Source organism: Mustela lutreola, chromosome 17, assembly GCF_030435805.1.
Source record: "Mustela lutreola isolate mMusLut2 chromosome 17, mMusLut2.pri, whole genome shotgun sequence".
In the NCBI taxonomy this organism is placed as follows: Eukaryota; Metazoa; Chordata; class Mammalia; order Carnivora; family Mustelidae; genus Mustela; species Mustela lutreola.
Window position 1 is genome coordinate 20,113,594 of NC_081306.1, and position 25,928 is coordinate 20,139,521.

The 25,928-nt window shown below is 52.7% G+C and overlaps 1 protein-coding gene across 1 annotated transcript; it reads left to right on the forward strand.

Moving 5' to 3' along the window:
• Positions 1 to 319: 319 nt before the first annotated feature.
• CDIP1 (cell death inducing p53 target 1) lies at positions 320 to 25,215 on the forward strand. Its single transcript, XM_059154279.1, has 6 exons — positions 320 to 453; positions 21,538 to 21,626; positions 22,034 to 22,135; positions 22,274 to 22,429; positions 23,436 to 23,709; positions 23,831 to 25,215. The coding sequence occupies exons 3-6, from the start codon at positions 22,051 to 22,053 to the stop codon at positions 23,940 to 23,942; spliced, it is 627 nt and encodes a 208-aa protein (XP_059010262.1). The 5' UTR covers positions 320 to 453; positions 21,538 to 21,626; positions 22,034 to 22,050; the 3' UTR covers positions 23,943 to 25,215.
• The last annotated feature ends 713 nt before the right edge of the window (positions 25,216 to 25,928 follow it).

Consider the following 25,928-nt stretch of genomic DNA (forward strand, 5'->3'; position numbering starts at 1 on the left):
CTGATTTGACCTCAGCTTGGACCCTCCAAAACCTAGCGACCTTTCCCATTCGGGGCACGTCCACGGAACGCACAGCACCTAGCCTCAGTGAGCGCCGGCTGACTAAATGAAGGAAGCTGCACCTTGCTCCGACCGGCGCTCTGGTGCTGCGAGGGCGGGAGGGAGAGCTAACGGGTCCTCCCCCTAACTTCACGCCACTCTTCCTCAGGACAAAACCTTCCCAGACCCTCTCACGTGTCCCACCTTCGCCGAAGCACCTCCGCTCCCTGTGACGTCACCAGGGCCCGTCACGTGTCGCCCCCAAACCCCGCCCCGGCGCTGACCTCATGGCTCCGCCCCTCGCCCTGACGCCCTGCTCCGAGGCATACCCGCCTCCTTCTGACAGACGCGCGACGGCGAGCTGCGGAGGTGTTCGTTCCTGCAGCTGCGGCAGCCGTGGGTGCCGCGGGGACGGTGAGTCGCCTGGGCCGCTAGAGAGCTTCCGGCGGAGCCCCCCGGGAGCAGAGCTGGGCGCTCGCGGCCCTCACGGAGAGGGGCATGACCTCGGACCGCCGAGCCCCCAGCCCCCGCCTGCGGCGCCTGCGCGGTGCATGTCGGGCACTGTTGTCTTCCCGACCCGCGGAGCGCGCCTGAGGCGCACGGACGCACTACATCTCCCAAAGGCCTTTGAGCAGGCGGGGGGCGGCGTGCGCGCAAAGCCCCGCGGAGCCGAGGGTCTCGTCCACCCAGCGCCTGGACCGTGGGTTGTCGGTGTTTGTTCGGCCTCGGGCGCCTGGCATCCCGAGGTAAAGGATCCCCGGGGGCGGCGCGGCGAGCCGGTCGCCTCCTCGCCGGGCACTGATGCGATCCAGAGCGGCTCTCGGGGTTTTGACGTCGCACCGTCTCTGGGTTGGCCGGTCACCCGCGGGGCTGCGGTTACAGTTTGGCCAGGCCCTCGCGGGCGCCGGGATCCATGCCTTGGGGGCTGCCGGCTAGCTCCTCGGGGTCCCGCTTATTATCTCTCCCGCGTCCCCTCTAAGGAAGGGTCGGGAAATAGCATCTCCCCCTTTCCGCGACGGCAGTTTCCTCAAGGAAAGGGGGTCGGGAGCAGGGTCCCGGGGACAGAGGAGCCCCTGCTGAGCTCCTCGGTGACCTTGGCAAGCCCGAGGGGCCTGCGCGGCTCTCTCTCCCCCGCCCGTCTCCGCTCGCCGACATCTGTAAATCTCTCTGCCCCGCACTCGGCCCGCACGCGCCAGGGCTGGTGGGGAGGCAGTGACCTGGCCAGGCTTCGGGCCCAGCTTCGTGCGATCGAGGACCTTGGTGTAGTTGAACGTACGGCGTCTTCGAGACCCACGTTGGGCACTTGTTCGTAGGTGTGCGTTTCTGTTTTCCTCTAAATGGTCCCAGGAGTCTTCTCAACAGGTGTCAGGTAAGGAGCTAGCGGCTCGGAGTGTCTCCAGTGTGGGTCTCAGATCCTCTGCCACGAAATCACCAGGGCCTTTGTTAAAAGGGCTGATTCCTGGGCAGCTGTCCCCCCTCCTTCCCGCAGGTTCTGATTCAGCAGTTATGGGACGTGTCCAGGACTCTATTTAATAAGCTCCCCAGATAATTCTGAGTCACATTTGGGGTTGAGAGCCGTTATCTTGAAGTGTAGAGGATAAAGGTCCTGGGGCAGAGCATACCAATTTTGTATGTAGAGTGGGACCTGCTGGTGTGCAGGCAGTGCGTAGGCAAGTGTGACCTCTCTCCTGGGTACTTTGTTCCTTACATCCAGGCTGACTTAAGAGTTGGGTGGGGAGAAACATGCCAGCTCTGCGTTTTTCGCTGGCCCACAATTAATTATGAAGAATTTTAAACATATATAAAAGTTGAAAAAGCTTAACACAGTACCGATAGACCACCACCTAGAACGCACAGCATTTTATTGTATTTTGTCTCAACTCTAATGATCAACAGTGCATCTTGTTTATGTGTGTCACAGTAAGTGTGCACATCAGTCTGTTTCCCTCCCGAATAATTCAACATGTATATAATTAAGTAGAATCATAGAATTTTTGCTTATTGTCTTTTAACCAGTAGAAGCCCTGGGCATTGAAGTGTTCCCTCTGTCTCCTATCCCTGAGGAGCTGGAGGTTTTTCCATAGGATAGGCCTCTGGAACCAGGAAGGAACTTTACATGTATTCTTAACAGTGATTTGAAAACAATAGCCCATGGTTCTAAAATCACTAAAAGCAGAAACATGGAATGTGTGATGGACAATAATACTTCAGGGAACAAAAATGTTTTGAAGGGGTGCTAATGAAATGTATCCCAGTAGTCAGATGACCCCAGCAGGTCGCTGTGACAATAAATGATACAAGTTGTCAGCTTGAATACTCTGTTGCTACTCCTTATATTTTATGTTTGCCTGGTTTGAACATGCTAGTTTGGTGTGTTTTCTCAAGCTCCAGGGGAAGAGGGCTGCCTAGCCCAGTTGACAAGCTTTGAGTCTCTTGGACTGAGGTACTGTGTTCTGTAGGCACAAACACCAGTGTTTAATGCAGTGCAGTTTTCTGAGAGGGAGAGGAGACAGGTCCTGTAGAAATCCATCTTCAGCTTCAGCAATATTATTCAAAGGGCATGCACATCTGTTTATTCATGGAGGACACAGGGAAATGTGGTAGTTAGAGTCATGGCACCTTCTGTTGACATCTCTGTCCTTATGTGAAGGAAACTGTCATGCTGGTGAGAAGGCAGCATGCAGGGGGAGCTCTGCAGATAGCGTCCGCCCTTAGTGGGGAGGAGAGCCAGGCTGGAGGTTTGTTAGGCCTCCACAGAGGGACTTGGAAATGGAGTATAGAGAATGGGTGTGTGCCAGTTTCTAGAACCCCACAGAGGGCCTCTGCAGTCAGGGGTCTCACAGGCAAGACTCCCCAGGAGGTGGTAGAGGCTGCATTGCTATTCAGTGCTGCAGAGGAGAGGGGGCACTCGGCCTGGGCCTGTGGCAAACCCTCCCCCCCCTGAGAAGATCGCCCGCCCAGGGGGATGCAGGTCTGGTCCCTGTGGAGCCTGTGGACCAAGCACCTCTCCTGCTCTGTGAGTTACCAGGTTCTGGTGATAAAGGTGAGGTCCTGGAACCAGTACTGTTGAGACTCAGCTGACCGTGTTAGAGGCAATTCTCTTGCCTCCAAGCTGTGTGATTGAGGCGTTTGCCCTCCCATAGCCTCACTACCTGCATCTTTGGCAGGTGAAAAGCAACACCCAGGGGAGAAGAAGACCGTATCTGTTCATGCAGAAAGATTAGGGTCCCTTAATGTTAGACAGTAAAACCAGCACAAAACCAGGCAATGCAGGGGAAGTCCAGTGACATTCTGAGAGTTTCCATAAAAGTGGTTGAGATGCGTTTTGTAATGTCAGATCAGTTTTCCAGAAAACGTTTCTCATCATCTTTTTGGAGTTTCTCATCTGTGGGTGCTGTGAGCTCCTTCATGGTCTGGCCACTGGGTGACCCCGCACCATCGGATTCTTACCACAAGGAGCTGTCCTGAAGGTCCAGTCAAAACTGGACGTGCTGGGTACGTAACGTGTTCCCTCTATCGAATCTGTCTGAATTCAGATCTACTCAGTGTCTGTGTTTTCGAAGGAGAAGCAGATGGAGGCCGCAGTAGGTAGAGAAGGCTGGAGGGCTGTCCTGGGCTGGGGTTTGAGAGCTTGCAGCCTTATTCCTATGGGAGGAAGTGAAACGTGTTGCGGTTCTAAGTAGCATTAAGAGCAGCGGTCTCACAAGCTGGGGAAGTGCGGGAAGGCAGTTGTGTTTGCAGAGGCTGCTCTTGGTAAGTGTTCTGGGCCCACCTGGCAACGCCCTCCCCTGTGCTCCATCCTCGTGGGTCCTTGCAGCAGCCAGTGGGCCACACAGGCATCGGTCTCGCGGTGGAGGAAATGGCCAGAGGTAGTAAGCGATTTACCCAAGATTGCCAGATGAGGGCACAGCAGCCCTGAAGAGAGTGAGGCTGAGGGGAATATGGGCTGTTCTGGCCCCATCGTGGAAAGTGCTGGATGGAGTTGACTGTGACTCTAAAAGGGGGTCTTCTGTCTGGATTGTGACCATAAACCAGGCAGTTTCATGAGGAAGCCAGGGACTCCATCCCTGCTAAGGCTGTATTCTGCCCCAGTGACTGTGGGCGGGGAACATTTGGGCAGGAAACAGCATGGGAAGCCTAGCTAACCCCAACCCTCACAGACTCACGTATTCATTCCACCTGTGCCAGGGGCTGAGCAGGGCCTGCAGGGCCATGAGTGGGAGTCCTCCTCCAGTGTTCTCTGGGTGGGAGGTAAGTCTGGAGGGAGTCATGGGGAAGGCCCAGGTTTGCTGGGGGTAGGGGGAAGCTGTGTGGAGGTTGAGGAAGGGTCTGTGGAAGGTCCTTTAGATGGAGTGGGATTTGGTTTATTTGGAGAAGAGTGGATTACAGTCTGGGTGGCTGCAGTAGAGCATAGTAGAGAAGTGTGGAACGTGAGGCCACGTCTTGACTTTGACCCTTAAACCTTGAGCAGTAGATGAGAGAATGGATCTGTGACCTTTTTAAGCCATGGTATTGGCAGGACTTGCTGACAGTTCAAGGCTTAAGGGCCTGAGAAAATTCTGGAACACCTCTTCACGTCCATCTTCATGGCTGGGGTACTGCTAACGGCACAGGGCCTGTGGGATGGGGAAGAGCTCGTCTCCAGAGTACCAGCCAGGCTGCACTACTTATCCACCCGGACAGCCAGTGTTCAGTGTGCTGTCTGGGGCTGTGGAGACACTGGCCCCAAACCCCGTCCCTGCCCTCCTGGAGCTGCTGGTCTGGACTGGGGAGGCCAGCCCCTTGACCACAGTGTTCTGTTTCCCCTGTGCTCACAGTGACTCTGTTGTCACAGACTGGGAATCCTGCCCTCCTTCTGTAGGGCCCACCCAGTACCCGAAGCCTCCCCAGTGCCCTCCACAGAGGCCCCTTCTCTCACCGGGAGCACCTGCTGTCACGAGGTGTTGTCTGGGTTTTGCTGAGTAACGTTTGTCAATTCTTCTTACATGTGAGCTGTCTTCCTAGCTGGATCTACAACTTCATGAGGCCCGGTGCCACACAGTGAGTGACCTCCATAGAGGGACCCACGAAATGTTGGCTGAATTAAAGAGTCAAGAATCTGAAGGCTTTTCAGACAGGTAGTCACTTGAAAGAAAGAAAAAAACAAATTTGGATAGTGATAGCTATACTAAATAAAACTGGCCTTTCCTAGGCCTGGAAGAATTCTGTACTGCTCCAGGCAAGAAGCTGCCCTGTGACCCTTTGTCAGCTCTTGGACTCTGGGGCATTCTATACTGCCTGAGGCTCAGGCCTCAGTCTCTGGCCCTGTGTAGTCAGGCTCCGGTTACGTGTATTTCTCTGTGCATTTACATGCTTTATCTGGAAAGCGTATGGTTGACGCCATGACCCAGTTCTCTGTGCCCCAGTCAGACTGGCCATGAAGAAACCGTGCCTGCTGGAGGTGTGGGGGCTGAGAACTGTCGGTCCTCCACCGTCAGGTACCGCCTGTTGGTATGAGGACTTGGGGGCCCACATTAGTATACCAGGCACAGTGCAGGAAGTGGAAAGCCAAGGGAAACCGGACAGCCTGATTTCCCAAGCCCTCCATCTCACTCCGAGTCAAGTGGATGTCCTTTAACGCCCGAGGACCTGGCTTCCCTCCCGTCAAGGGCCAGTCCCTCTTCTCTCAGCTCCTCCCACTCTCCTGGCACCCACACAACCCAGCCCACTGCTCCCAGGGTTGTGCAGGCAAACTCTAGGCATCCGCACTTAACTCTCTCTGCCTGGACCTTCTTTCCAGAGCGGCGCAGGCCTGTTCCATCTTGGCCTGAATGCTCCCCACCCTGGGAATCCCTCCCTGTTGGTAATTGCCTCACCGCCGCACTCACTCCCCTGCTCATCTGTTCATCCATGGCATGTGTTACTGTCTGACAAACTATATACTTGACCTGTTTCTGTGTTCTAGCCCCCAACCCCCTGCAGATGTAAGCTCCATGGACACAGGTTTTTCCCCACCTTCAGGGCCTAGGTAGTGTCTGGCTCAGAGCCTGTGCCGGGTGTTTTCGTCTGAATGACACTGTGTCGTGTGCCTGCCTCTAGCTGTCCTGCCTTAGTTCCTTGTGAGGGGTAGGGAGCTGAGTGTACCTGGGCTCCTGTGCTCCCTGCAGCACAGCTGAAGAGAGTTCCCAAGTGAACGTTCAGTGGCTAGGGTGTAAGGTCATCTGGTAGAGCCGACACCTCATGGTCCAGCTGCCCTGCAGATTCCTTAAGTTGCCCATGAGCACAGAGGTGTGCAGGAACTGGGCCGCTGCGCAGATGGCATGCCCCCCTGAGTTCAGTTCCTCTCTCAAGCCCTGCCCTCAGCAAGGGGAAAGCAGGGAGCCTTGTAGGCTCACTTCAGTTGTTTCTCTTTTTTTGTTTGGGCCACAGTGAAATCCATGTAAACTCATACGGTGGAATTCTGGTGTGCAAAGCCCTTTGTTGGGAGTGTGAGATCTTGCTTGAGTGTAGTTTGGAGACTGTGTGAGAAAAGAGGCAGGACTGAGTCTGGTGCATCTAATGTGTGTGGGGCATGAGTCAGGGCTTCTCTCCGAGCAGCCGGGCCTGGCTCCTGTCAGAGAGTGGGGCGGGGGAGGAGGGGGTCTTGCCCACTCTGTCTCCTGCATGGTACCCTGCCTCTGCTGGGGGCGGGTGGTTAGTAAATGTTTGAAGGGTCATAAATGTCAGCTGAGACCTTGGACTTCGTGATCTCTAATGACATTTCTGTCTGGAAGGTGGTCTCAAGATGTATGAATCTTAGAGAAATTGCATATGGCCATAAGTAAGGCAAACCAGATCCGAAATAGTTCTTCAGTCCCGATTGACATGAGTAAACTCTCTGGGTCACATGTCCATTTAGAATGTTAGGAATTTAAACTTCCATATACTCTTTTGTGTAATGTAAACTGTTGATGTGATTTGTTCTTCACTCACATGTCCCAGAGCACTTACATCCCCACCCTTCCCTTTCTCCAGTGTGGACGTCATGTCACGGTCACAGACATCAGTCCTATGTGCTCGGCAGCGCAGTTTGCCTGAGTGCCCCTGGCCACTGGGACACTTCCACTGGAGAGTGTAGCCCAGGAATGTTCTCTTGTCTCGGGTTTTTTCCATTGGTCCGGCAACATAGCTTCTTACTGTGCTGTCTATGGCAACATCCAGCCACTGCTTTGGGCTCAAGGAATGGTGACTAATCTGCGACATATCTACTGGTTTCTGGCTTTTTTCTTTTGACTGATGCCATCTGGGTGACCTCTAGAAGCCTGTCATGCTGGCACCGGTGAGGTTGCTGCAGGTCCTGTTCTCCATCCAGCTCTTGTTGGTTGAAGCTACTGGAGAGAACGCCCAGTAATATGAAGGCTGTAAATGATGTGTGGACACTTCCTCACTGTCGGGTGGGGAGACCTGCACTGGCCTGGCTGTGGCTAAGCTCCCCTCTGGGGCCGGCACCGACGGGGCAGCGTTTGTGTCCAGAGTGCGGTTCTTCCAGCTGGGGGGCCGTGTACATAGTGGCCAAGTGGCTTGCTTGCATGTAGGGCCTCGTGCTTTTCCCTGGGTCAGAATGGTATATCTTGATTTCAGATAACTGATTAAAATGGAGTTGAGTCAAAGACTGCTCTGTGTCAAGCTCAGGGGATGCAGAGGTAAGGGTTTTTTCTTTCAGGGCTTCGTTTTGATTGCCTAAGGGATGGTTTTTTAGACTCATCCTGCTTCTAAAATTAGTTGGCCTTTTAGTTCCCAAGCCCTGCCTGCCTGACAGGTGCAGATGACTGGTTTCTTCACTAGTGGCTGTGGCTGTGTTTGTTTTCCTCCTTTGCTGCTCATTCTCCTCCTGTCTGGACTTGTCTCTCCAGAGACACCCCCCCCCCCCCCCACCGCCTGGGAAGCTCCTCTGAAGGAAGGCGGAGGAGGTGCTGGACCCCAGCTTGGAGGCCTGGGCTGCACTCCCAGCAGCTGTCCCAGCTGGCAGCCCCACCCCGGGTACAGCTCTGTCACCTGGTCTGTCTCCGTTTCCTGTGTGTCTGCTGGGCTCTTCTTACCTGCCCTCCTCTGCCAGGTGACCTCATGCTGGCTGTCCAGGCAGGGTCTCCTGAGGCTAGAACTACCTTGGATGGTCTTTATGTTCCAGGTTTACAGATCTAGAGCCTCTTTGTTACCGGAGTACGGTGAGGTGACCTGGTTTAGAGAAGGGACTCATGCTGCCAGACTCCCGTGAGACCAATGTAGAGACTGTGACACCACTTTAGGAGAGAAAACTGGCATATCGCCAGTCTCTGGGTTTGCTTCTTGGACTGTTGCTTTTCCCAGAGGTTATAGTCAGAGGCACCTTTGTGGACTGTGGAGGAATACACATAAATGTAACAATTATAATGAGCCTTTTTTGGGAACGAACCAGTCAAAGGAGTTGCCCATTCTAGAAAAACTAGAAACCACACGTAACAGCTTCTGTGTGTGTATTTGTATATAAACAAATGATCCAAAACCTTAACACCCAGAGAAAACAATTAACATTTGGTGTGTAATAGCTATGTAAATATGTATTTTTGAAATAGAATCCGTCCACGAACGGGTTTTACGATGCAGTGTCAAGACCATTGTTCTACCTACAAAAATGGGTCTCTATCATTTTGGGGGGTGAATACAATTATCTTATATAGGTAAACCAGGCAGGTAACCAGTCCCTTTGGTGGAACATAGGACATTTTATACAGACATCAGCCTGTGAATATTTGCTCACATGCTCACTTAGGTCTAGGACGGATGTCTTGAAAGGAAATTAATGAGTCATATAGAATGTACGGATAGTGGAGTTGTCCCTCAGAGGACCCGCACTGACCCGCTCTGTTGTGTTCCATTGCTGTTGACACTTGGGGAGTCGCAGTGTTTTGCCAGGACTTTGACAAGAATTCAGCATGATGTCAATTGTTCAGTTATGATTGTTGTCATCAGAGTTCCTAGAAATCTACTTTTTAGTTTAGAACCATTCCTTGAGTCCTGTCTGCTTTTGAATTTTGCTCCTAAGAGCAGCCTGTATTTTCTCTCTCTTTAAAACGTGTACATCTTTCTCGTGTTCTGCTTGCAACTCCGTAAATACCAGTGATGCAAGCAGGAATTTGTGTTTACTGAACACTGTGTGGCCGGCTGTGTGCTGTGTGCCTTCACACGCAACCCCACTTAGGTCTCATCTTGCCTCCGGAAAGCTGGGGAACAGATGGCTGGTGTGTGACTGAGTGCCTGGGCACCGGCAGGTGAGGATTCTGTCCTGTCAGCTGGCGCTGTGACCGGGGCTCCGGCCTCCTCTCAGGGCCACGGGCTTGGGCTGGTGTCCTAGCTTCTTAGAGCCATGATACCGATCAGGGAGCCCGCAGCTGGGTGGGATGAGAGGGGCAGATGGGAAAACCAGATCTGCTTTCTGGTCCTTTCTCTGTCTTTACTTTAGCTTGTTTTGAAGTATTTAGAATTCCCACAGCATCACATAAGCCTGTGTTCACATGGAAAAATAAAACCATTCAGAGCCACCAGTGATGCTCTCTGAGGGAGGGGTTGCCTCTCCTGTCCTGCCTCCAGCAGTAAGAACAATGGGAACTGGGCTGCAGGCAGGATTTCCCAGGCCTTCCAGGGCTAAAACTTGGCAGCCCAAGGGCCTTATTCAGTGAACCTGTGTGGAGGCAGCGGCATGAGCTAGATAGAGAAAGCCAAGTCGGTGGGAAGTCCGGACTGGGAGCCTTTCAGTTACAGTCTGTTGTTGACATACCCTCAGCCTGACTAGCACTGCATATTTCTTTTCTTTTCTTTCTTTCTTTTTTTTTTTTTAAGATTTTATTTATTTATTTGACAGAAATCACAATTAGGCAGAGAGGAAGGGAAGCAGGCTCCCCCCTGAGCAGAGAGCCCGATGCGGGGCTCGATCCCAGAACCCCGGAATCAGGACCCACGCCGAAGGCAGAGCCCCCAACCCACTGAGCCACCCAGGCGCCCCACACTGCTTATTTCTAATGATACTTGCATCCCTTCTTTGTTAATAATCTGGAAATTTACCAATCACAAGTAATTTCTGGCTATAGCGTGTTTGAGAATTGCTGCAAAACTAGCTTTTCCATTTCTCTTTGATTACTGGAAATATGTCTGGCTATATTTACTAGGAAACCCAGAGTTACCAACTAAAACAAGTTTGTTTCTTTCTCACTTAGAAGAAGTGGGAAGTGGTTGTTTCCGTGTTGGCATGGTGTCTCTGTGGTCTTCTAGGACACCTCCTTCTGGCCTCAGTATGGCTTCCCTATCCAAGGTCACCTCATGGTCAAGCATGGCTGCAGGAGCTGTCACAGCCATATTTAGGCAGCAGATGAGAGGGCGGGAGGACAGAGGGTCTGTCTGGCCAGGGTGGCCCTTCCTATCCGTCCTTACAGCACTCTGATTATGACTCATTGGCCAGAGCCTAGTCACTTGGTCACAGGTGCCTGCAGGAAGGGCTGGCAGTGTCTTTTTGACTCATCCAGGGTCGTACAATCTGTCTTGGTGGGCAGGATACCCGTGAATTCTGTGCTTTCAAGCTGCATTGCTGGTTAAGAAAGAAAGTTTATAGCATTGTTTTTGAAGACTGAGTGGTTGGGGATGGGGGCACCACTCAGAAGAGTGGGCTGGGAAAGAGGAGGGCTGGGGCACTGCTGTGGGGATGCTCTGGGCTTCCTGGCCCATGATCCTCATCCTGCCTCTTGGCTCTGGTCCCCCAGGACCTACCGATGGGTGTGAGCGCCCTTGCCTGGGCCATGACTGACTGTGAAGTTGCCCGAAAGGAGAGATGACTCCTTAGGAGGATTGCTGTATCTTCGGGAGTCCTGCAGAGCAGCCTCAACTTGGCCGTGTCATAGATGGACTCTGCCGGGCTGGGCCGCTCAGGTGGGGTTGGATTCCAGGCCCCGCCCCAGATCTGTGAGAAGCACACACCAGGGTCCCCACAGTTGGGTGGGGACAGAAGCGGCCATAGCAGAGGCCTCGGTGCCTGCTGCAAGTTGTTCACAAAAACAGTGATATCAGCAGGTGCCGTCTGTTCCCCACAGTTGGGTGGGGGCAGAAGCTGCCATGGCAGAGGCCTCGGTGCCTGCTGCAAGTTGTTCACAAAAACAGTGATATCAGCAGGTGCCGTCTGTTCCGTGTTCTCATGTGCTGGGTCCGGAGCTGCTGTTCTGGGTATTTGGCACACACGGTTTATTTTAAACCTTGCTCCCACCCTGGAGGCAGGCACGATTATCTCTGGTTATAGATGAGGGAATCAGGCTCAGTGAGTTCACAGGTCACGCAGCTACAAAGTGGGGAACTGGGTCTGAGCTGGTCCAACAGCTCCTCTCAGGCTGGGTGCGCAACAGCCGTGCCAGTGCCGGTGCTGGTCCCGGGGTGTGGCCATAGCAAGCCCAGGGCTCACTGGGCTGGGCTGCTCCAGGTCTCCATGGCAGCAGGGTTGTCTGTAGCACCGCGCTAGTACCGCGGTATGGTCCTCGAAAGGTCACAGGTGCTGTGTCCTGGGGACTGCCAGGGGGCTGAAGGTCAGGACTCTTTATGGCAGTGCTAAGAAGCTGTTACAGGGCCGTTCTCACCTTGTTCCTATCTGTGGTACAGAAGCAGGGAGGAGTGAATGGCTGTCTGACTCAAGGCAGAGACACCAACCTGGGCTCCTCCTGGTTGGGATGATGCTCACCACACCCACAGATCTTATTTAAGAAAAAGCAGTAAAAATGTCTTACTGTACTAAATCATCTTGACCTTCAACTACACATCTCTAGTATTCTGTGTGATGAAACATGAGACCTACCTCGTGCACACACGGAGTATGATAGATGCCTCAGGGAAAGCACGTGCACAGTTGTTTGAATTGTGCACTGAACTAGCTTTCTCATGGAGCTCCAGATTTACATAACAACTGATTCACAAACTGTGGTTATTCACATTTGGGGATTTAGTGGACCTTCTCTTGAAAATGAACAGTGAGCCCACTACTTCAGGGGAAACAGCTGACCTTTGTTTTTGTAAATGTTACCAGTGATAAATTTGTTAATCTCCTTGTGGCCAATGATAAAATTGGACTTTCAAGGGACAGTTAGTTATAATTTTTGGAAAACTTGTGTCTGCCACTACGAGCTTGACAGCTTCCCAGTAGTTAGTCTTTGCTGATGATCTTGGTGGTGATGATAGCCTGCAATTTGAGTGGGGGGTAAGTAGTAAGTAAGTAAGTAGTAGTAAGTAGTAAGTAAGGCACATCAGCACTCTTCTGTCTTTATAATCAGGGCTCATGTTGTGAACTGATGTTTTCCAGATGACTTGTGTCTGCTGTTAGAAGCCATGGGTGGGTAAAAGCCATTCTAAATGCAAGGTGGGCCGGTGAACATAACAGGAGGAAGAATTCATTAAGCCTTCAAATTCCGCCTTGCCACTAACCTTTGAGCCACTACCGGGGTCAGCTTTGGGTGTGGTATGGAAGAATGTCCACGGTTACATACCTGAAGAGACTCTTCAAACGTCCCTCCCATTTCCAGCTTCTTATCTTTGGGAAGCTGGGTTTTCTTCTCACACTTTGACCACAGTGTAGCAGACAGACTGGGTGGAGAAGCACATGGGAGAACCCGGCAGACTTCCCGTAAGCCAGAAGTGAAAAAGGATTGCAGAAATGGAAAGCAGTGCCACCTGTCTCATTATTACAGTTGTTTTAGAGGGTAGTTATTTTAACTATTTATGCTGACATGTAATGGGTTTATTGATGTTTTGTAATGACTTAATATTAAATACTTTTAAAAAGCCCTCATTTTAAAATTCTTAATATGGTTGGGTATTGATAGATACAACCCACAAAACAAAAGCTTTTTAGAGTCCTCAGTAATCAAATGTAAGGGAATCCCAAGACCCAAGATATTGGGTTGCTGCTGCTCTAGCAGATCCTGGGGAGATTTGTGTCAGAAAGTCCTCCTTTCAGGCACTGCCTTCACTGTCTTCTGCCTTCACCTCTGCCTTATCTCCTGGCACCCCTCCTTGGTCCTCCAGGAGCACCCACTCGTGCACAGATGGGGCTTAGCATCAGACAAGCCCTCCTGGCCCTCCCAGTCTGGGTCTTCCTCCAGAAGGGAATGTCGGTGTGTGTCCCTGGCAGGTCCTGTGTGGTGCAGCAGAGACGTGGGGGCAGGGCGGGTATCCCTTGGCGGTGTGCAGGACCATTCAGACTGCAGAACTGGGTTTGCAGCTGTGGCTGCAGGCGGGGAGGAGTGTCTCTTGCTGGACTGGGCCCAGGTCCTCCAAGGTCCCATGGGCAGCCCGCCTGGGCTGCCGTAGGCTGTTGCCAGTTGGCCCAGCTTTAGACCAACAGCAGCTCTCTGCAATGAATGATGAATAGTTGGGAACTGAGCAGAACGCCAGAGGCCTTTCCCAGGGCCCCAGAGTCTTCGCTTTTAACTCCCCTCTGGGATGTGGGCGGGGCGGGGGGGGGGGGACCCAGAGGATAGCTGCTGAGCTTGGTGCACTAGGAGGGGGAGGAACCCCCATCCCTGCCCACCTCCTCTTTGTCACCAGGAATTGAAGCTGCCCATCACAGCTCTGTCCTGAAATTGTGTTCCTTTCAAAATTTTAGTTATGCAAATAATACACAGATACCTTTTTGCTTAAGATATGCATAAGTCTGTATAATGACAAAAGCTTCACCCTCCTTTGGCTGTTGGCTGCCAAACTTAAACCCCAGAGACAATGATCTTGGTCTGGGGTCTTTCTTCCCCATCTCTCATTTATCACCGCGCACACTCACAGAACTATCCACACCAGGGTGGGTTTTGCTTTTGGGGGGTGTAATTATAACTCACGTGCCATATAGTCCACCCTTTTATTTTTTATTTTTATTTATTTATTTTTTTTAAAAAAGATTTTATTTATTTATTTGACAGAGAGAGAGATCACAAGTAGACGGAGAGGCAGGCAGAGGGGGGGGGGAAGCAGGCCCCCCACTGAGCAGAGAGCCCGATGCGGGACTCGATCCCAGGACCCCGAGATCATGACCCGAGCTGAAGGCAGCGGCTTAATCCACTGAGCCACCCAGGCGCCCCTAGTCCACCCTTTTAAAGTGGACAGTTTAGCGTCTTAGTATGTTGGAAGAGCAATGCCTGCATCACCACTAATTCCAGAGCCTTGTTGTCCTCTCAGTAGACCTGTGTTTGGACCTGAAAGTGCTCTGCTCGCCTGCCCAGTGATCTGCCATGTGTCTGGGCATGTGTCATTGTCACTGCTCTGCACGCAGCCTCGCCAGGAGGCAGGGGTTCCAGTCCCAGGTCCTAGGAAGACTGAGGCTCAGGGACTGTCTGTAACTCCTCCAAGGCCACCGGTTTCAAGTCTAGGGCTGAAGCTCCAGAGTGCCACACTCTCCATGTGTGCCCTGTTTTCCCATTAACTGATGACTGACATGGGGCAAATCTTTGCCCCTCTGTGAATGGGAGGAGGGAGTGGCTTCTTGCCTTCCTGATTCCACATTGGAACACTGTGTGTCCTGTCCTCAAAGCTGTCATCCTCAGTAGCTGCTTAGAATATTGTCTGGGATGCAGACAGGGCCTGGGATGGGTAGGAAGGGAGGAGGGATGGGGCAATAAGGCAGTTTTGCTTGTTTCATGGCCCCAAACCCTAAAACCCATAGCAGGCACCTCAGGATGTCATGTCCTTCCTTACACCTGGGGAAACTCTCACCTGGTCCCACCAGCTCATCAGAGGAGAAGCAAGGGCTGCGCTGTGGGGGTGAGGCCTAGTTATTCTCTGTGACACAGCTGTGGCTCCCAGCATTGGGGTGCAGAGCAGAGGTGTCTATTCCGTAGTGGACCTGCGTTAAGGGCCGACCAGTGTCAGGCCCTAAGGAATGCTGGTGCAGCCGGTGGCACTCAGAATCCTGCAGGGCCAAGGAGGGGAGTTGTGGGCGGCTCTGCGAAAAGGGCCTGGCTCTGTCTGGCACAAGTGTGTCCTGCACCCAGAGGCCCCAGCACCTGCCGTCCTTGGGAAAATGAAATGAGATCGCAGGGCAGTGGGTCTGCAGATAGGTGTGAGGGCAGGCTTCATCTCATTTTAGAGTGACTTGGATAATTCTGTATAAAACTTCAGCGGGTGCTAGGCTGTGTTGATTGTGGATGCAAGGGCCAGACTGGCCTCAGGTGGCCCCATTCTGTCTCCAAGGGGCTGAGGAGCACATGCAGGCCTGCCCTTGCCTCCCTCTTGTTAGAGACCATGCAGGACCTTCTCTCCTGGGTATACCATCCCCTGGCCCTTGGGGCTCCCCTAAGTTTGCCCTCAGATCCCCAGGGCCTTACTGTTCTCTGTGGCAGCCTGTGGCCCTTTCCATTCTAAGTGTTTTCTTGCTGGTCTCCCGGAAACAGGCCCGTGGTAACGTGTGGAGAGGCTGCAGGCACAGGGTGTCCACTGGAGGCCAGAGCACCTTCTCAAGAGTCTTGAGCCTTCTAACTCACCAGCCACCTGGGCCATGCTGCCTCCCTGCCCTGGCAAGGGTCAGGACCGTTACTGGCAGGCTAGCCTCCTCCGGAAAAGGCAGTCAAGGGGACATTGATCTCCTCTGTCACTTTGAGCCTTGAGGCTCCTGCGACGGGGTGCCATCCAGTAACCTAACGTCCTGCTCTTCACACATTTCCAGATGCTGCTTAGTCTCAGCCTAGACTTCCAGCCTCTGGAAAGCAGCTGTTTCCCATGGGCCAGTGGCTTCTAAAGTAGGAGCCATTGGGACTGGGGCAGTGGCGCATCACTTACCCAGGACTACGTGGCAAGTTTCTCAGGATCCCCAACACTGCTGAAAAACTAATAAACAGGAATTTAAAGCTCAAAGAGAAATCATTGAAAACACCTAAAATGCTGATGGTGAGGGCATGTGGCACTGGGTATGACGTGAGCTGTGTGTACCTTCTCTGAAGTGGAGAAGCTAGTATTGGCCTCATGCGGTTGAGGACAGTTGAGCACCTGTGGCAGGTGCCCCGGGGCTGTCATGATTCCCGCTTCTCTAGGTGCGTACTCATCTCTTGGACTTATGCAGGCCCGCAAGGCGTGGAAGAGCCGTGTCCTGGAAATATGGCCCATACTGCCTGCCTGGGTGGAGCTCTGACCCGTGCGCCTGCATGGTTCCACTGTGACAAGACGGCTTCATTTAAGAATCTTCCTTTCTGGGGCACCTGGATGGCTGAGTCGGTTAAGTGTCTGCCTTCGGCTTGGGTCATGATCTTGGGGTTCTGGGATCGAGCCCTGCGTTGGGCTCCCTGCTCAGTGGAGAGTCTGCTTCTTTTTTTTTTTTTTTTTAAAGATTTTATTTATTTATTTGACAGAGAGAGATCACAAGTAGGCAGAGAGGCAGGCAGAGAGAGAGAGAGAGAGCAGGAAGCAGGCTCCCTGCTGAGCAGAGAGCCCGATGCGGGACTCGATCCCAGGACCCTGAGATCATGACCTGAGCCGAAGGCAGCAGCTTAACCCACTGAGCCACCCAGGCGCCCGAGAGTCTGCTTCTCCCTCAGTTCTCTCCCTCCCTCCCTCACAAATAAAATCTTTAAAACAAAACAAAAGTTTCCCTTCTTGCATATGTGCTGTCATCGAGACCACCTCTGCTCCTGTGTGGAGTGGAGCCTGCGCCCTGGGGTCCTGGGTGTCTCCTTCCTGCACCCTTACACCTGTGTGCTGCTGGGGTCAGCACCTCACTGGTCGGCTGGCTGCTGAGCGGTCCCAGAGGGTGCAAAGTGATGTACAGCGTCAAGTCCTCTGGGCCCCAGGGCAGCCCATTCTGTACAGTAGACTTAGGAGGATTTTCAGGCAATTCTGTTTCTCCACATATCTCTAAGAGGTCAGAACGGGAGGCTAAGAGGCCTGTTTTGGGTTTCTGGGGCTGTACACTGACTTCACTGAGCTCCTGGATTATAGGCCTCTCCCCTCTCCTGAGTGGGGCACGACAAACCACAGGGCTGGGGTCTTGCAGCCCCTCCCATCACTTCTAGGACCTGATGCTCTGGCGCCAGTGTCACAGCAGGCTTGCCAGGGTGTGGGTTCGAGTCCCACAGTTGCATCTGTAGCATCATTTCAGCAGTGTGCATTTTTATTGGAAAACTGTTTTGCTTTGGGGGCATATGATTTTTAAGATTTTATTTATTTGAGGATGCCTGGGTGGCTTAGTCAGTAAGTGTCTGCCTTCGGCTCAGGTCATGATCCTGGGGTCCTGGGATCGAGCTCCACATTGGACTCCCTACTCGTGGGAGGACTGCTTCTCGCTCTCTCACTCCCCCTGCTTGTGTTCCCTCTCTTGCTGTATCTCTCTGTCAAATGGATAAATAAAATCTTAAAAAAAAAAAAAAAAGATTTGAGAGAGAGCGTGCACAGCAGAGGGAGGGGAGAAGCAGGCTCCCCTCTGAGCAGGGAGCCCAATGTGGGACTCCATCCCAGGACCCTGGGATCATGACCGGAGTTGAAGGCAGACACTCAACCAACTGAGACACCTGAGTGCCCTGACATTTTTATTTATTTATTTTTAAGATCATAGCATTCTTAAGTTTTTTATTGCACCTTTGACAACATAGTTTTGTGGCATGCCCCTTGATTTTATACTGGAAGCACTGGGAAAACTAGGGGTTGAATCCCAGAAAAAAATTTTCTTTTCCTAAGATTTTATTTATTTGAGAGAGAGCAAAAGAGAAAGCACAAGCCCGGTGGTGAGGGAGAGGGAGAAGCAAACACCCAGAGAGCCCAACATGGGGATCGACCCCAGGACCCTGGGATCATGACCTGAGCTGAAAGCAGACACTTAACCCCTGAGCCACCCAGGCGCCCCAACATCTCTCCTTCATACTGAAGGGTCCTGCCCCTAGTCTCTGCCCTGGTTGAGGCTCCAGAAGGGAGCTGGAGGATGGGTGCAGGTATGAAGGGGAGGCGAGACAGGACTAACAGCCGTGCTGGCTGAGGGACGGCGTGGAAGCAGGTGGTACGAACAGTAGCAGGCATGTGCGTGCTGCACAGCGGTGCCTGCTCTAGGTACAAGGCCAGCTCAGAGTCGGATGGATACCATGGAAGGGCTTTGCCCTGAGTGCCAGGCTCGTACCATCATTATAGTGGCGGAATTCCAGAAGCAGAATCACGTACTCTGGGAAACCGTGGAGCTAATTGTGACGTTGATGAAAGGCAGGTGCAGGTCAGGCTTGAATCCTCGGAGGGTGGCGCAAGTGCGGTACGCTCTCTGGACACAGAGGGGCCTGGAGGACCCAGGCTGGTTCCTCTGTCCTAGCACTGGAAACTGCTCCAGTGACTCACCGAGCGCAGTGCACCTTTTCTTCCTGGCTGGATTCCTGATGAGCTCAGGCTGTGAGATAGGCAGTGGGGCCAGCCAGCAGCATCCCAGATGCTGGTACGATAGGAGTCAGTGACAGGTCCATATTCTAAGACACTCAGTAGGATACAGAGTTTTCTGCAGAAGCACAAGCTTTTCTTTCTCTACCATCAGAACGGCGCCTGTGGGGCTGGCAAGGACTTCCAGGTCCAGCACATACAGCCAGTCCTGTCTGGAGGGGGACTTTGTTTGGTGACCTTTAGAGACTCTGTGGCTTCCCTTTCTTGATCATGCCCTATTGAAATTCACCTGCAGGCAAGGGTGGTGGGAGAGCCATGCAGAGTCCTAGACTCAGCTCTGCCTCTTACATGCCACTGTGACCTGGGTAAGTCCCATCTTTTCGTGGCTTCCATGTCTTTTTCTTTTTTTTAAAGACTTTATTTATTTGACAGACAGAGATCACAAGCAGGCAGAGAGGCAGGCAGAGAGGGGAGGAAGCAGGCTCCCTCCCGATGCGGGGCTCGATCCCAGGACCCTGAGATTATGACCTGAGCTGAAGGCAGAGGCTTTAACCCACTGAGCCACTCAGGTGCCCCGGCTTCCATGTCTTGAAGGATCCTAAGTAGCAGCTCAGAAGAGAAGGTCACAATATATACAAGCACTTGGGAACATGTTCTGTTTCATGGTGGTCAAAGAAACAAGTAACTGAGTGTCATTTTAATGTTACCCGTTAGTGATAACAGTTGTATCCAAAGTGTGTACTGTAAATTGCTATTGTCCTTCCCAAAGGCACAACATGGCCATAGCCTTTGACCTCATAATTTCACTTCTGGCAAGTTTAACCAAAGAAGAAGATCCAAGAAAGGGAAGAAGCATTTGCCAGAGGTTTTCCTTGGTTGGTTTTTGGTTGTTGTTGTTGTTTTTTGTTTTGTTTTTACGAGAGTAACAAGCATTCTAAATGCCTTAATAAGGGTTGGTCATGTAAACAGTGATGGGCCCATTTTAGGGAGTCTTAAAATTGATGGCCATGGGGTCTTGCAAAATGGATAAAATATATAGGATACCATGTTAAAACTGTCACAACAGCAAGTACATAAAAATACATGACTGCACACAGACGGGCAGAGACTTGCAGGGAGACTAGCTGCATTAAGGTGCTGAGATCAGGCAATTTTATTTTGTTCTTTAGTCAGTTTTATTGACATATAATAATCCACCTACCATACGATTTCCCCATTTAAAGTGTGTGATTCACTGGCTTTTAATACATTCACAAAACAGTGCAGCCATCACTACAGCCAGTTTGGACATTTTCTTCACCTCAGAAGGAAACCCCATATTCATCTCTGTCCGCCCCATCCCCAAGCCCATGACAACCCCAAGTATGCTTTGTTTGTCTGGGTCTGTCTGTCCTGGGCACCTCATGTAAGGAGTCACAACCACATGGAACCTTCCGGGTGGTATCTCCCGAGTGTCCTGCTTTCGGGCTCACGCAGCATGTACCAGGCTTGTGCCTCGTCACGGCGGGGTACGTTCCCGCCAGAGGCTGCAGCTAGTTTGTTGGTTACTTGCCAGTCGTCAGACACCTCAGTTGTTGACACTTTCCGGTTACTGTGACTAGTGATGCTGTGAACATTCATGTACAAATTCTTGTGCGGTTTTCAGTTCTCTTGGGTGCACACCTAGGAGCAGGATGACTGGTCACGCAGTGACTGTGAGAGCGCCGGACAGCTGCGCTGTGGGAGGACTCCAGTTTCCCTGCATAACACTCGATACTTTCTCACTGTAGCCATTCTAGTGGGTATGAAGTGGTAGGTTTTTTGTTTTTTAAAGATTTTATTTATTTGACAGACAGAGATCACAAGTAGGCAGAGAGGCAGGCAGAGAGAGAGAGAGAGAGAGAGAGGGAAGCAGGCTCCCTGCAGAGCTTGATCCCAGGACCCTGAGATCATGACCCGAGCAGAAGGCAGCAGCCCAACCCACTGAGCCACCCAGGCGCCCCTGAAGTGGTAGGTTTGGTTTGCATTTCCTTTAGGCTAAGTGTTCAGCTTTTCAGATGCTTATTGGGCATTTGTTTTTTATCTTTGGAGAAATGTGTATTCAGATCCTTGGCCATTTTTTAATTGGGGAGTCTTTTGATTAATGAGTTCTTCCTATAGCTATTGTAAATACAAGTCTTTTAGTAGATCTGTAAAAATGTTCTGCCATTCTGTGAGTTCTTCCCACTTTCTTGATAGTGCCCTTTGAAGCCCAAGAGTTTGTTGTTGTTGGTTGTTTTAAAAGATTTTATTTGAGAGAGAGCAGAGCAGGGGCAGAGGGAGAGGAAGCACACTCCTTGCTCAGCAGGGAGCCTAGATCCCAGATCCTGGGATCCCGACCTGAGCTCAAGGCAGATCCTTAAACTGAGCCACCCAGGCACCCCGGAAGGCCAAGTTTTTAATTTTACTGACATCCAGTTTCTTTTCCTTTGTTGCTTGGACTTGGTCTCTCAGGCCCTGCCACTGATCTGTGACATTTAATAAACTTAACTGACTCTAGGCTCCTTCTGCCCTGGCAGGGCTCCTAGATGGAGCTGCACTAGGAGAAGTGCTGTCACTGTGTGACTCTTTGTACTTTTGAGAATTTTTTCTAGTTCTTATTTCAGTTAAAAAAATTAACAGTTTCACTTCAAAATGCTACTAATTTCAAACCTTCTGTGCTAAATAGAGTGAAAGGAAGTGCCTTGTTAAGGGAGACAGGATGCCAACCCCAAGGCAGGAAGGCCCCCTGGTTTCCTGCTTCTCCCCCAGGGCCCAGCAGCAGGTGCTCAGGGAGCCTTGGGAGGGAAAGACATGAGGGAAATGTTTCACTTCGCACCTTCCTTCCCACACCATCCTCCACAAGAACGGGGGGGGGGGGGGGGCAGGGGCCCCATGTGCACAGCTGGCTCTCAGAGCTGCTATGGTGGGGAGTAGCCAGTTCTCCTTTCTTCCTACAGTGGGTACGGGTCTGTCGGGGCTGATGTGAGCCTGGAGCAGACAGGACCTGCAGCTGTGAGAGGGGAAGGGGAGCGGAGGAGGGTGGGCAAGCGGGTTGCTGCAGTGCTGGTGGGAACCAGCTGAATGGGGTGGGGGGTGTGGTTGCAGCTCTTGCCCTAGTGCTGAGGCTCTGCCTATTGTTCTCCCCAGAACAGGTCCCTAGAGCCCTGCGTGTCTGCTCTGGCTGGCAGTAGAAGGAGCCTCTCCTGCCTTCCCCTTCTGAGTACCTGGGATTTGAGGTAAAAAGTCTCCCCTATCCTCTCCCACAAGCATGGCGCTCTGGCGGGTAGGCAGCCTGCTCCCTGGGGGAAGGGTTCGCCTCACCAGCTTGTCCTCACTGGGCACCCTTGCCTTCTGGCTCTGACACAGGAAGTGCAGATGATGATGGATGGTGGCGGCTCTGGGCCTGGTTATCCTTGGTGATGGTGGGTCATCTCCAAGGCCTAAAGGGACCCTGGTGACTCTAAACTACTCTACTGAAGGAGTCTGCCAGTTTACAAGCTAACTCTGCACCCAGAGTGCAGAGATTGATGTGAAGGCATAAAAGACCACCTGAGCTGCTGGGGCTCAGAGGACTATCCCAGGCCCATACCTGACCAGCACGCAGGGCTTGGGAACTTAGTTCATGTCCCGGCTTTCCTTCCAGGTCCAGAAGCAGCAAAGATGTCTAATGAGCCGCCCCCTCCTTATCCTGGAGGCCCCACAGCCCCCCTTCTGGAGGAGAAGAGTGGAGCCCCACCAACCCCAGGTAGGATTCAGTGCTCCTGATGGTCCTGTCCTTGCTCCTTGCCCATCCCAGCTCCAGAAGCTTGTGCCTGGAGCAGCCCTCCCACTGATCCTGCCGCCACTGCCCTCTGAGCTCCCTCTCCCTGCCTTCTCTGTCCAGGCCGCACCTCCCCAGCTGTGATGCAGCCTCCTCCGGGCATGTCGATGCCCCCCGCAGACATTGGTCCCCCACCCTATGAGCCACCGGGTCACCCAATGCCTCAGCCTGGCTTCATCCCCCCGCATATGAATGCAGATGGCACCTACATGCCTCCAGGTAAGTAGGAAAGGGGAGCACAGGGGTCTGCCCAGTCCAGCATCCAGGGTATTATCTGGGCTGCCATCCAGCCTTTGCTATAGGTAGGTGGTCTTCCTGCCCAGTGTTTTTTCGGGGCTGGAGGGCACTGATTGTGGGTGTGGAGGGAGGACATGGGAAGGTGTCCTGGAGCAAAGCACTGCTGTGCAGGTACTGTGGGCAAACCACATAAGCTCTGGGCCCTGTTGGGAAGAGGGCTAGCTCCCGGGAAGGCCCCTCAGGCACAGTGGCAGGTGCTGACTCGTGGGTGCTGTGTGGGCCTCTCCCTTGCCAGGGTCCCACATCCATGGGGGAGGCCTAGGCTCCTATTCAGCAGTTCTTCAGGACTCCTCAGGCCAAAGAAAGGCCCAGGGTTCTTGCACAGGTGGCCCCAGGTAAAGTGGGCCAGTCACTAGTATTTCAGTGCAGGATCTGACACCGGTGCGGCCCAGAGCCCTGTGTGCACGAGAGAGCCTGGGCTGGTGAGTGGTGAGGCTCTCCCTCCTGTGGCTGATGGCCCCTACGTGTCAGAGGCAAAAAGAAAACATGGGGCGCCTGGGTGGCTCAGTGGGTTAAGCCGCTGCCTTCGGCTCAGGTCATGATCTCGGGGTCCTGGGATCGAGTCCCGCGTCGGGCTCTCTGCTCAGCGAGGAGCCTGCTTCCTCCTCTCTCTCTCTCTTTGCCTGCCTCTCTGCCTACTTGTGATCTGTCAAATAAATAAATAAAATCTTTAAAAAAAAAAAAAGAAAAGAAAACACATCAAGCCGAGACCGAGGAGATATTAGGCCTTCTTCCCAGTTCTGCCATGTTTGGCTGGGCCAGGTGCCTTCTCTGTCTTGGTCCTCATAGGGCTGGTAGAATATAGGTGGTCACCTTGGCCCAGGGCTTGGTCCTGGAGGCCTCCTCTTGTGTCCTGGGTGCTGGGGGTCACATGGGTCAGGTGGCAAGCCAGCAATCCGTCTTTATTCCGTCTTCTGTGCCATTTCAGGTTTCTACCCTCCTCCAGGCCCCCACCCACCCATGGGCTACTATCCACCAGGGCCCTACCCACCAGGGCCCTACCCTGGCCCTGGGGGCCACACCGCCACAGTCCTAGTTCCCTCAGGGGCTGCCACCACAGTGACAGTACTGCAGGGAGAGATCTTCGAGGGCGCCCCTGTACAGACAGTGTGTCCCCACTGCCAGCAGGCCATCACCACCAAGATCTCCTATGAGATCGGCCTGATGAACTTCGTGCTGGGCTTCTTCTGCTGCTTCATGGGGTAGGTGGTGTGGGTGCTTGGGGGGTGGGGGCCAGGCCCACCTGTCACCCAGCTCGAGTAGACCTGCGTGCCCTCAGTCCCTTCTCATCCAACCTCCCCATCTTCCCTGTCTCTGATTCAGGTGTGATCTGGGCTGCTGCTTGATCCCTTGCCTCATCAACGACTTCAAGGATGTGACGCACACATGCCCCAGTTGCAAAGCCTACATCTACACGTACAAGCGCCTGTGCTAACGGAGCCGGGACTGGACTCCGTGCTGTCAGTCTGGCCCCTTGTGCTTTTGCTCCCCTCGCTCAGTGGCTCGCTTCCCTGCTCCCACTTGGGGATGGAAGCCATTCCACCGGTCCCCTGGAAGTCTTGTCCTCTTCGGCTTGCCCTTCCCTGAGCATCTGACTCTTCCGGCAAAAATTCTGTTGGATTTTAAGGCCAAGGGTCAGCAGATGGCAGGGGGATAGCACTGAGCTTGTGTGTTGCTGGTTTGCTTGGTGTTTGTGATCAGGAGGAGAAGATCAGGAGGAGAAGCTGGGAAGAGTCTCCTCGCACGGTCTCCCTGCTGGGGTCTCATTCCTCCATTTCTGTACAAAGTATAGATTTGGTCCTAACTTTCCCTGGGACCAAAAGCAGCCAGAGCAGACCTGGGGCCTGCAGTGGGGCTGTACCTGTAGCCACAGTTATTTCTGATTTCCTGGGCCAAGAGTGGGGGAGTGGACCCAAGCAAGATAGGATCCTATGGCCTGGTCTGTTTCTGGGGTGCTAGAGGTGGGCATGATGATTAGGAGGATGACTCTGGCCCTTAGAAGTCTCAAACTCTTAACACCCTATCTAAGTGCCCAGGAGTTCCCTGGGGTAAGGTAGAGAGCTCAGCACACCTCCAAGTCATGAGGTGAATGTTGGACCCCAGTTTACTAAGAAGGGACTCGCCTCTGGCCCTCATTCAGCTCCCTTTTTGGCCACCCCTCCACAAACCCCCACCTTTGCTAGGGCCAGAAGGAATACCCAGAAGCCTAATCCATCTGTCCACACTGTGTCTTTGCTGTGTATCGGCAAGACCTTTGACCTTTGCCCAGTGGCTGGTGTGTCTCAACTAGGACTGGAGGTGATAGAGAGAAGAGGCCCCTTGTAAGCACACACAGACTTGTAGTGCTCTCTCCATGGATCCTCTTCTCAGGAAGTGCTGGGTGCTGGGCCCTGGCTGACTTGCTGTCACTGTGCTTGTTTCAACAGCAGGTACTGCAGCAGGAGCAGCTATGGCACTGGACTGGGACAGGCCAGGGACAAGGAAGGAGCAGCCCCTGGTGGAAGTGCCCTGGTGGACACCTGCCCTGGGCCTGAGCCCACACTGTATCTCGTGAATGGTTTGTCTGTGAATTCGCTCATGTGGACCGCTGTATCCTGCTGCCGCCCCTCTCCTGGTCTCGCACTGCCACTGCATGGCCTCCTGTCACTGTGAATCATGGCTGGTCTCAGTTTGTAGTTTCTCATTAAATTGGCCCTTTCACTCCCCTGCCCGGGGCCTCTGCTCTCTTGGCTGGCTTCCTTCTTTGATGGAAAGAGGGTGGGGGCTAGAAGTGGTCTAAGGCTTGAGTCCTCAGGGTCTTTGTACTTGTGCTGCACTGACTGCCCAGGGATGACAATATCTGATTAAACCACACCCAAACCCAGCGTGGACAACCCGTGGGGTTCTACCTGTGACTGGGCCAGGGTAGGATTTGGCTTTCACTGCACTCAAAGAGCACCTTCCTCTGACACCGGTTTCACCCATCTCCACGCCATGGCATCTCCCCACATCGTCTGCAGGCTGGAGCCCGCTGGCTTGAGCACAGGGTCACCCCGTCCTGCAGGCAAATACCCTTGCTCCCTTAAGGAAGACAGAGTCACTGGGGCTGAGGCTTCTGGTCTGAAGGCTAATGGGGGCAGCCAGTCAGCCCCCAGGTTCTGAGCCAGCTCCCTCCCTACCCCTTATCTGAACTGTGAAAATGGGTAGGCTTGGCCAGTAGTTGAAGACAAAGTTTTCCCCACCATTTAACCCTTTTCTGAATAAAACTTTTGCAGATATCCTCAATATATAAAACTGACTCCTATCAATAAAAATATTTAAGTTCACATTTGTATTTTAAAGTTTTTTTTTTCTTTTTTTTTTAAAGATTTTTATTTATTTGACAGAGAGAAATCACAAGTACACTGAGAGGCAGGCAGAGAGAGAGAGAGGGAAGCAGGCT